The 12,056-nt window shown below is 42.0% G+C and overlaps 1 protein-coding gene across 1 annotated transcript in view; it reads right to left on the reverse strand.

Annotated features, from left to right (window-relative positions):
• Positions 1–12,056, reverse strand: part of wdfy4 (WDFY family member 4) — a gene marked incomplete at its 5' end in the record, with an annotated part of 306,077 nt that overhangs the window by 103,898 nt on the left and 190,123 nt on the right. The window contains 5 exon segments of the mRNA XM_084321866.1: positions 767–879; positions 2,492–2,683; positions 4,007–4,122; positions 5,557–5,795; positions 11,100–11,251. Coding sequence (XP_084177992.1) covers positions 767–879; positions 2,492–2,683; positions 4,007–4,122; positions 5,557–5,795; positions 11,100–11,251 — 812 coding nt within the window.

The raw sequence follows: 12,056 nt of genomic DNA on the forward strand, positions 1-12,056 counted from the left end.
CACATACGGGACACGTTGATATATAGGTGAAAACAGCTCTGATTATCCAAATACTAGTAAAATAGATTCCTTACCTCAGATCAGATGTTCTCCAAAAAGATTATTCCAATTCCTGATCGCCATTCCAAATATCGATTGCGTTTATTGGTCCAACACTGGGTGGTCGAAAGACATATTCCACGCTGTTCTGATGGTGGGTGATGACTGGGATCGTCTCCGGTTACTTGCCTGACAAGTAAAATGTGGATTCCGGACTCTTTTTTCTCCAAGCGTTTCATTCAGTGCAATCCAATGGGGTGCAGTACCATCTGGGGAGATGATAGGGGGCGGTATTTACCCTGTTCGAGCTCAGACAGATCCCCACTGGTAACGTGAGGCTAGATTGATGAAAAATTTATGGAAATCGATAATAAAAAAAATAACGATTAAAAACGAGATTTCTCATCGGCTGGCACTCAACGGTTGGCATGAACTAACGGTAAATCTCGTCGCTGGCACTCAAAGCGTTAAGATTGGGGTCGCCAAAAAAAATCCTAAATAAAATGTGGTTGTGGTATAAAAAAGTTTGAGAACCCCTGGTCTGGGGAGGGTGGATGTGTTGAGTGACCTCTATGGAGGGTGCATGTGTTGAGTCTATGGAGGGTGGATGTGTTGAGTTACCTCTATGGAGGGTGGATGTGTTGAGTCTATGGAGGGTGGATGTGTTGAGTTACCTCTATGGAGGGTGGATGTGTTGAGTCTATGGAGGGTGGATGTGTTGAGTTACCTCTACAGTGCCAGTAGTATCTTTGCCCAGGATTCTCTGAGCTGAGCGAACAGCACTGCTGATCAGACCAAGCTTCTTCTGAGGGCTGCTGACCAGCTTCTTCTTCTGAGATTCTGAGGACAAAGTACACACACACACACACACACACACACACACACACACACACACACACACACACACACACACACACACACACACACACACACACACACACACACACACACACACACACACACACACACACACACACACACACACACACACACACACACACACACACACACAACTAACATGAAACTAGGGATACAAGTGATGTATATCGGTCATATGGGTGTGTGTGTGTGTGTGTGTGTGTGTGTGTGTGTGTGTGTGTGTGTGTGTGTGTGTGTGTGTGTGTGTGTGTGTGTGTGTGTGAACTTGTTCACTGCCAATACTAATTCTGAGTAAAAAAACAAAACATTGCTATTGTCTGATACAAAATACAGATCCAATCCATTACTGTTACTCGACATCAACAACTGATGTAGATTTAGACCATTCGTTTGGGATCACTTTCTTAGATTAGAAAGATCTAACCTATTTTAATATGTGAAAAAAGGACAATCAAATTGTTTTCATTTCTCACATTTCACTGTAATGTATACATGTGACAAATAAAACCAAACTTGAACATTTTACACATGCTGTAGCTGCTGGTGTCACATATTCATATTTGCAAAACTCTGTTTTAACTTGGTATCTGGTATAATATTCCACTACAGAAATACTATGGTGAATCACTACAGTATGTAGGTGGTAAATCTATAGTGTGTATAAAAAAAACACACACATAGGTTTTACTATTGTTCATTTCTTTATGGTATTGGTGCAGCCCTCATCAATGACATGAAACAAAACTAGAACCAATTGGCCAGCTGTGTGTGTGTGTGTGTGTGTGTGTGTGTGTGTGTGTGTGTGTGTGTGTGTGTGTGTGTGTGTGTGTGTGTGTGTGCGCGCGTGCGTGTGTGTGTGTGCCAAACAAATTGCCAAATATTGCTCTGTCTCAGCTATTATTGGCAGCTTAGCCACGTGGAGAAGGAGGTGCTATGTGTACCCTTAAGTGTTCAGTGCTGCTTGGCCCCGATACATTTGATTCCCTGTTTATGTAATATAATTTGCGGAACCAAATAAAGTATTAAAATGTGTGTGTGTGTGTTCCTGTGTATGTGTGTGTGTGTCTGTATGTCTCTGTATGTGTGTGTGTCTCTGTATGAGTGTGTGTCTCTGTATGTGTGTGTGTCTCTGTATGTGTGTGTCTCTGTATGTGTGCGTGTGTGTCTCTGTATGTGCATGTGTGTGCGTGTGTGTGTCTCTGTGTCTCTGTGTGTGTGTGTGTGTGTGTGTGTGTGTGTGTGTGCGTGTGTGTGTGTCTCTGTATGTGTGTGTGTGTGTGTGTGTGTGTGTCTGTATGTGTGTGTGTGTGTGTGTGTGTGTCTCTCTGTATGTGTGTGTGTGTGTGTGTGTGTGTCTGTATGTGTGTGTGTGTGTGTGTGTGTGTGTGTGTGTGTCTCTGTATGTGTGTGTGTGTGTGTGTGTGTGTGTGTGTCTGTATGTGTGTGTGTGTGTCTCTGTATGTGTGTGTGTGTGTCTGTGTCTGTGTCTGTGTGTGTGTGTGTGTGTGTGTGTGTGTGTGTGTGTGTGTGTGTGTGTGTGTGTGTGTGTGTGCAAAACCAGGCGTCTGCTAACCTATGTATAACTGCCAGGACTTGTGTGCAGTCTCTTCCCACAGAGGGCTGATGTCAGTCATGCTGAGAGGCTCCGCCCTTCCCGTCTGATTGGCCGAGAGCTCGATCTTATAGAAGTCCTCCAGAGTGTGTCGTCTCTCAGTCAGCAGCTTGGACCAGCAGGCCTCCACCAGGGCCATCAGCTCAGGCTCAGCTGAAACCACACACACACACAACTGCAAATGAACATACAGAGAGAGAGAGAGAGAGAGAGGAGAGAGAGAGAGAGAGAGAGAGAGAGAGAGAGAGAGAGAGAGAGAGAGAGAGAGAGAGAGAGAGAGAGAGAGAGAGAGAGAGAGAGAGAGAGAGAGAGAGAGAGAGAGAGAGAGAGAGAGAGAGAGAGAGAGAGAGAGAGAGAGAAACACAGAGAGAGAGACAGAGGGAGAGAGAGTCAGAGACAGAGAGAGGGAAAGAGAGGGAGCAAGAGAGGGAGCGAGGGAGAGCTAGAGAGAGAGAGTGAGAGAGAGTGAGAGAGAGGGGAGACAGAGAGAGACAGATGGAGGGAGAGCAAGAGGGGGAGAGAGACAGGGAAAGATAGAGAGACACACACAGAGAAACAAACAGAGAGAGAGAGACAGAGGGAGAGAGAGTCAGAGACAGAGAGAGGGAAAGAGAGTGAGCGAGAGAGGGAGAGAGAGGGAGAGAGAGACAGAGAGAGGGAAAGAGAGCAAGAGAGAGACAGAGGGAGAGCTAGAGAGAGAGAGAGAGAGAGAGAGAGAGAGAGAGAGGGAGACAGATGGAGAGAGAGACAGAGACAGGGAGGGAGAGAGAGAGAGAGAGAGAGAGAGAGAGAGAGAGAGAGAGAGAGAGAGAGAGAGTTTATCGCGTTAATTAGATTAATTAATTACACAGCAAATGATCACGTTATGAAAATTAAATCAAAATTAATTACATTTTTTTTTTTATATATTTATTTTTTATCTCATTCATTCCATAAGAACGTAGAATACACATTTACAGACTTTTTTTTTAATATGGTCCATTTGCATGTTCTTGGTATCTGATTCTAGGGACATCTAGGATCTCAGGGAATGTATTCCCAGTGTCAGAAATACTGTGTCTGTTACTAGGCTTGAGTAAATTGTAATGAACCAAAGGAGAATATCAATACAATTTTTTTTTTATCTTTGACTGTGAAAAATCTAAGCAAATTAATAGATGGAAGATGATTAAACAGAAGGTTTTGTAGATACAGTACTGAATTCTGCCATCCGGACACATGCTATTTGAAATATGATTATAGAATAAATAAAGTTATTATTATAATATAGAATATCAGGCATAAAATGGTTATGTGATTAAAATGTGATTAATTAGATTAATTAATTACAAATCCTGTAATTAATTAGATAATTTGTTTTAATCGCCTGACAGCTATAATATATATATATATATATATATATATATATATATATATATATATATCTCTGTGGAGCGACAGCGTTGAACTGACCCGTGTCTGCCTCACTCTCTGTACCTGGGACGGACTCTGTGCTGAGAGATGAGGCGCGGTTGGTCTTCAGGGGGAACAGGTGACAGATAGATCTCCTCTTGTGGTCCTTCTGCACCTCACATCCAAACCCTTCAGGGTAGCTGGAAAACACAGGAATTATTAGCAATTACTAACGTCCTCGTATGGAATCCTCCCCCTAGACTCAGTCTGGAGGAGGGATATACCAGACTTGGAAATACATTTTGATTGGCAAGAAGCCTGGGCAAACGTTCGACTTGCGTCACGTAACCCGGACCATCAACAAATTAATCTTAACTATATTCATAGGACATACCTGACTCCTATAAGATTGAACAGAATGGGACTTAAACAAGACTCCAGATGCTCCTTATGTACAAATGGGGATGAGGGTACATTTATGCACATGTACTGGGATTGCCCACCAGTTAAGATATTCTGGAAAGAAGTGTCCCAGCAATTATCAAATTTCTTAATTCTGAATATACCTGTACACCCCTCTGTATTGCTGTTGAATGATGTTTTTGAGTTTGCAGTCCCTATACAGCTAAAGAGATTAGTTTTATCTGGTATCACAGCGGCTAAAAAGCTGATAGCATCACGATGGTTTTAACCGGAAAAAAATGTGTCGGAAGGTTTGGATTCTTACATATCTCGATGTGATTTATCTAGAAATATCTACAGCAAGAATTTTAGGTGTCAGTGAATCCAAAATTGCAATGTGGTTAGAAGTGGTGGAGAGAATAAAAGCTAGCATATGAATTGTAGTGCCTGGTTAGGAGCGAATGATAATGGATGGATTATCCAAGTGGGGGTCTGGGGGGGGAGCGAGCGAGAGCATATGTGTATAGGGTATTAGATAGCAAGTATTAGGTGTATATCTCGTATAATACATTTATTTAAATGGTGATTTCATTGGATATGTACTGTTAATTAATGCTTGTATATCTAATTTTATGTTGTTATGTTTATGTGTATGTTTAAAAATAATAATACAAAAATAAAATATATAAAAAAAAAAGGAATTATTAGCAAACATGAATGAATCCACACGTTATTTGTCACATATAGTGCCGGCCTGTGTTGTCTGTGTGTGTGTGTGTGTGTGTGTGTGTGTGTGTGTGTGTGTGTGTGTGTGTGTGTGTGTGTGTGTGTGTCTGTCTGTCTGTCTGTCTGTCTGTCTGTCTGTCTGTCTGTCTGTCTGTCTGTCTGTCTGTCTGTCTGTCTGTCTGTCTGTCTGTCTGTCTGTCTGTCTGTCTGTCTGTGTGTGTGTGTAGGTGTAGGTGTAGGTGTAGGTGTAGGTGTGCGTGCGTGCGTGCGTGTGTGTGTGTGTGTGTGTGTGTGTGTGAGAGTAAGAGAGAATATACGGTATGTGGAAATGCTATGAATCTATATTGGTAAAAAAAATATATATATATTAATGAATGAAATTCATCTCAACTCAATATTTTAGAAATGTGGATGATTTCATCCTTAATAATGTTAGTTTGGTCAGCAAAAATCTCATAATGAATTTCACACAAATGATTTGCGTGTCTCTTTTCAGCGTACAGTACCTTCCAGATCTGATCAGTAACAGACAGTGCAGGAGGCAGGTAATGAAAGTCACATTGGCGTTGTAGGTTGCCATGACGACGTCCCAGCGCTCCATGATGACCCTTAGCGTCTTAACGACCATTTCCTGCCCCGCTGGGGAGTGCCGTGAGTGTGACAGGAAGTAGAGCAGCACTTTGTTGGTGCAGAGGTAGAGGACTGACACCACTCTCTCTCTCTGGGCTTGGCCCTTGTCCAGTGCCTGAAGGGAAACGGGGCACAGTGTCTATCAGTCTTTAGTCAAAGGGGAATTAGATTCGATTAGAACCGATTTTAATGTATTGTGCAAATGTAAAAGTAAAGTGCAATAGTAATATACAATGCACAGGTATACTAGTATACTACAGCATAACTAGTAAGAGTAGGTAAGGGATATGTTCAGATATAGATATAGATAGATATGTAAAAAGGATTATAATCAGGTATGTACAGACAGATGTGGATGGATATATATACGTTAAGAATAAATATATACAGCATTATTGTACATGCTATCATATAGAGTTATATGGGTTATATGTCGGTGTATACGTAGGTATACAGGATTGTATGCAGGTATATTCAGACAGATATGTATATATATATATATATGTGGTAAATATAAATATATAAATGTATATATATATGGTATATACAGCACTATTGTACATGCTATTATACAGTTATATGGGTAGACTATAGTATGAGGTAGGTAGTTGTGATTACTATGATTACAGTGTAGGGCAGTTATAGACAGTTATAGAATTCCACTCTAGGTCTCTGTTGTATTTGTAGAACATGTGCTTTAACCTTTTGAGTAAAACACAGCCAGCTCTGTACATTTAGTCAGGCCAGAGATATAGCCCTAACCATGAAGATGTATGGAGGGAGCACATCTAAAACAAATCCTGTCCCTTGTGCGCCCAACGTCATTCGAGTCTTCTACAACGTTTGTAGGAGAGATTAACTGTGTTGTATGCCGCCACCTAGAGGCTCCGATTTATTCTGTAATGAGGTTACTGATGCCCATCACTCTCTCCACTAGGTGGCAGTAATGATCCATGTGTCAAAAGTGCCAAAAGTTAAGTGGGATTTGCTTTGATTTCTGACAGCCATTTCATAGTCCAGGCAGACAATATGCGGACCGGGAGTCCACTGGAGGCTGCATGGACCAAAATAAGATAAGATAAGATATTCCTTTATTGATCCCCTTGGGGAAATTCAGGCATCATAGCAGCATGGCGGTACGCCTGGGCGATGAAAGGCAATGAATGACTGTGGACTCATAGGAATCATACTCGTACGTGCATGATTCCTACACTTTGAGATTATGTAACGCCTTTACACATGGCTCTTTCTTGGTATTGTATTCTAGTAACGAGGACATTTTCACAATACAATACCCTTATTTTAGCCTGGTATACCAACCAATATTGGATACCAACAGTATCAGTGCATTCCTAGTGTGTGTGTGTGTGTGTGTGTGTGTGTGTGTGTGTGTGTGTGTGTGTGTGTGTGTGTGTGTGTGTGTGTGTGTGTGTGTGTGTGTGTGTGTGTGTGTGTGTGTGTGTGTGTGTGTGTGTGTGTGTGTGTGTGTGTGTGTGTGTGCGCTAGGGATGCACGATTAATCGATTTTTAACCAGGAAGTCCCATTGAGATAGAAGATCGGTTTGGGAGAGGGAGGTAAGGGGTTTTAGATTGTGTGTTGTGAAGTTTAGACTTCAGAGAGGGAGAGTAAAGTACAGAAAAAAAGGTACCGTTGGGTACCGGTATCGATTCCCAGGTAAAAAGAAACATTTTCAGGCTCGGTGTCCCGAAAAGACCCACCGCGTAGGCCAGATGCAAGCCGCATTTTACAATAAACCTCTGTGGGGCTGCTTAATTTCTTTTATTATAATCGCAAATTGAATCGCAATCGCAATATCTGTTATAAAAATCGCAATTAGATTATTTCCCAAAATCGTGCAGCCAGTGTGCGCGCACTTGTATTTCTATACTACAGGGGACACTGACCTGTTTACACACTCACACAATGGGTACCAAAAACATTATGGGGACAATAACATAAATTAGGTTATGGTTAAGGTTATGGTTATGATTAGGTTATGGTTAGGGTTAGGTTATGGTTATGGTTAGGGATAAGGTTAGGGTTAGTTACAGAATGGATGTAAGTCTATGTAATGTCCCCATATTTCACATGAACAAACGTGTGTGTTTGATTGATTGATTGATTGATTGAACATTTTATTAACATTTACATTTACATTTAGTCATTTAGCTGACGCTTTTATCCAAAGCGACTTACATGTTCTGTACGACAAGTCATCAGGAAGGGCACAACTCTATCAGCTGAGCAACAATGTTCATCAAAGTGTTGAGTGCTACAGTGTAGGTTAGTTTATTAGGACAAGTGCATGACAGTAAGGTTAGTTAGTTTTTTTTAACAGATTGCAGAATGGGTACAATATGTCCCCCACCCCCCCCTTGGTTTTCCCTTACTCTCTTCCCGACTGTCTCCCCTACTCACTACCGTATTTGTTATCCACTACTCGTGGTTTTATGTTCCTATTTATTCTTATTGTTCTCCGTTTCCCTGTGGTTCTATGTTTCTTTGTTTCTTTTTTTGCCTATTGTCAGCGACTTTGGGTCTTTGAAAAGCGCAAAATACAAAATAAATGAATTATTATTATTATTATTACAATACAGTACAGCTCAATACACACAATTGTTAAGGGGATGCAGACCAGAGAAAGACTTTAGTCTTGTTTACATCAGGGTCCCCCATTTTCAATTCATCATAACATATATGACATAATATAATAATAATAATGCAGGACCTGTTGCAGAGGTCTTTATTCGGCATGCAACGACACTCAATGTTTTAGCGGTACACACACAGCGGTTAGTTTTTTTTAGCACACACACCGGAACACACACGCATGTATTGTCTCTTTAGAATCCAAGTGCTCCTGTCCGTCTTCGTCAAGGACGCCACAGCGTTAGCGATCTGTTGTTGTGCATGTTTTTCCATTGGGTTTATCTTATCGGGGGGGAAACCCTTGCGAGCACGGGAAGAACATGCAAACTCCACACAGAAAGGCCTGGGAGATACCACACCTGGGTACCTGGCATCATGGAAACCTGGTCCCCAAGCGGGAATCGAACCCTGGACCTTCTTGCTGTGAGGCGACAGTGTTAACTACTACACCACCGTGCCGACATACATGACATACAGATAGACAGTACTGCTACATCTATACATTTATGACATACCAGATTTACAAATACAGTACTGTTTGTGATACAAAAAGCGTCTAAAAAAGAATATATACATTTGACATAAAAACTGTACATTGGAGGAGGTTGGGTAGGTGGGGTGGGGGGGGGACTGCACATTGGAGGTGGTAGGTGGGGGGGGGGGGGTTGGGTAGGGGGGGGGGGAAACTGTACATTGGAATATCGACGAAATCTTACTTGGTCCCAAGAAGAGAGTGTTATTGGGTTAGGACATTTACTGTACATTGGAGGGGGTTGGGTTAGGACATTTACATGGGCCAGTTTCGAATTGCAGTCTCCCGTAGGTGCTCTTTGAGAGTGGTTTTGAAAGTGGGTAGTGATTCACATTCCTTTACAGCTTTGGGTTGGGCGTTCCACATTGATGTGGCATAATTGCGAAACGTGTTTAGTCCCTTGTTTGAGCCGAATCTGGGTTTAACATGATTTGTTCCCTCTGGTGTTGTGAGTTACCAGAGAGGAGCTCCGGTACAAGAATCTATTTTTTTTATTTTTTTTATTACATTGGATGCCATTTTGTCACAGGAAAGATTTGCCTCTAGGATGGAACCTAGGTATGTAATTTCATCTTTCCTTGTGACAATATTGTCACCCACTGTAACTGAGAAGCCGTCGATCTTGCTGAGTTTGTTATTTGATCCGAAGAGAATGGACTCTGTTTTACCCATGTTCTGAGCTGAGGGTTTTTTCAACCTGTAACTTGTTCTTGTCAGAGACCAGCAGGTTGCAGTCACAAGCTGACGACATGTAATTTGCATAATGTAGCGGTCCTAGTATGCTTCCTTGTGGAACACCACAGCTCACTGTGAGGGGGGGGGGGGTAGAGTACCATTTACCTCCACCATCTGTTCTCTCCCCTCAAGGTAGGATTGCATCCAGCTCACTGATAAACTATCAAAACCAATTGCTTTTAGCTTGTCAATCAGAATGGAGTGATTGACAGTGTCGAAGGCCTTTTGTAGGTCCAGCATGACCATGCCGCAGTATTTGCCCGCGTCCACCTCTTGTTTGATGTGGTTGTTCAAATAGAGAAGGCATGTGTCAGTGGAGTGGGATGTTCTGAAGCCAGATTGGAATTCGTAGATTCGATTTTTTCCCGCTAGGTACTTTTCGACCTGTTCGTAGGAATTTTTTTCCATGCCTTTCGAGATGGAGGTAAGAATAGAAACAGGGCGGTAGTTGCCTGGGTCTAATTTGCTGCCCTTTTTGTGCAGGGGGGTCACTCTCGCAATTTTGAAATCCTTGGGGATGTGTCCCTGTTTTATAGAGAGGTTTATTATGTGTGTGATGACTGGGGTGATGGTGGCTGCTGAGTCTCTCAGGAGGGGATGTTGTCATGGCCAGTGGCCTTGTTAGGTTGGAGGGCGCTCAGTTTTTTGAGTACCTCATCTGTTATTACCATTTCCAGTTTGAAGTCGTCTTTGCGGACCACTAGGTTTTTGTAGTATGCTACTATGTGTTCTACCCCATAATGCCCTGAGTGGGAGGGTAGTTTGTTTACCAGTGTTGTGGCTATGTTTGTAAAGAATATGTTTAGGTATTTGGCCACATCCAGTTTTCTGTGATGAGCGTGTTTTCTGTCTTTATGTTTATGTTTGTAAATCTTGTTTTTAGTTTTTTGCTGCAGCCTACAGTAGTTGGTTGTTGAGTAATTTCCAAAGTTCGCAGGGTTGGTTTTTGTTTTCCTCAGTTTTGTCATTGATGAAAATCTTTTTTGCGGTTTTGATCATGGTGTTTACGTCATTTCTTAGTCTGTTTCTTTGAATTTTTTGTTCAACCACGTGGGCTTGGAGTTCACTGTTTGAGCTTTTGGTAAGCTTTGTCTGACTTTTATGAAGTTCAGAGCATTTTTTGTCTCTGGTTTTCATAGCGGTCAGTATTTCAGTGTGCATCCATGGCTCAGCGCGATTTTTAACCGTGGTGGTTCTTAGGGGTGCCATGTTGTTAAGTATTGTTGTGAATTTGGTTTTGAATCCAAGCCATGTTTCTTCAACCAGTGTACCACTGAGCTCATCTGACCAGTCCATACTCTCCAGTTCTTGGTTAAAGGCCTCTCTAGAGTAGGTTTTAAGGTCCCTAGATGTGACTGTTTTGTGACAGCCGGCCTTTTGTTTTAGCTTTTTGCGGGTACAGAAAATCATGTGTGTATGTACAGTATGTGTGTGTGTGTGTGTGTGTGTGTGTGTGTGTGTGTGTGTGTGTGTGTGTGTGTGTGTGTGTGTGTCTGTCTCACCACCACTATCTGATCAGAGAGGAAAGTGAGCAGAGTCTCAGGCTCTCCCAGGAACATCCCCCTGTACAGTTTCCTCAGAAGGATCTCGCTGAAGAAGGCCACGTTCTCCATCAGAGTAGCCGTCTGGCCGTCAGGCGTCTGGCTGTTCGAGTCTGAGAGAAGAACCCGTCCCATGCGGTCAGTGTGCATTAATACCGTTTACGATTCACTCATTGAGTTACGTATTCATCCATTCCATTTCTTTCATGAATTGAAGGTATGCATGGCCATTTATTTATTTATCTATCTATTAAATAAATAAAAAATGTCTTTCATGAATTGCACAGTCCTTTATGTACTTAGAAAATGACGTGGGCCCCATGAAACTTCTAAACAGAAATTAATGTACAGTAAAGCTTCTTAACACATTCACTGCAATCCATCTGATCAACGTATCAACCCATACTAAAAAAAGCCGTTACTGACAACCAAGGAATCATAAACTACCCCCCCCCCCCCCCCCCTTTCCTTCACGCATCATGAAGCATAATGTATACCGATCATATACATTTGAATTTTTTAATATAGCATGTATAGGAACAAAACGCCAATCGATAATGTATCATATGCGTCGGGGCCTATAACTTGCGTTTTAGGAATTGCTGCTATAGAGTCTAAAAACATACTTATATTCACGAGGGTACTAACACGACAATGTATGAATGGAAAAATATAACGTTCCCACATCCGGAACGATAGATACCCGATGTTGAATGGGCCATAGTAATGTCGATATAGCTATAATATTTAAAAAGTTATAGCCCTGCAAAGAAGGTGAGCGACTCCATAGGCTTACAGCACTGGCAGAGAGGGCACAAAGATGGGCACAATGCCTGGAAGACAATGTGTTAAAGGGGAACTATCTTATAAATTGCCTTTTCCAGTGTTTAGCATTGTTTTCTAGCTATGTGGGTTTAT

The sequence above is a fragment of the Notolepis coatsorum genome (assembly GCF_963971535.1).
Source record: "Notolepis coatsorum genome assembly, chromosome: 9".
NCBI classification, from domain to species: Eukaryota; Metazoa; Chordata; class Actinopteri; order Aulopiformes; family Paralepididae; genus Notolepis; species Notolepis coatsorum.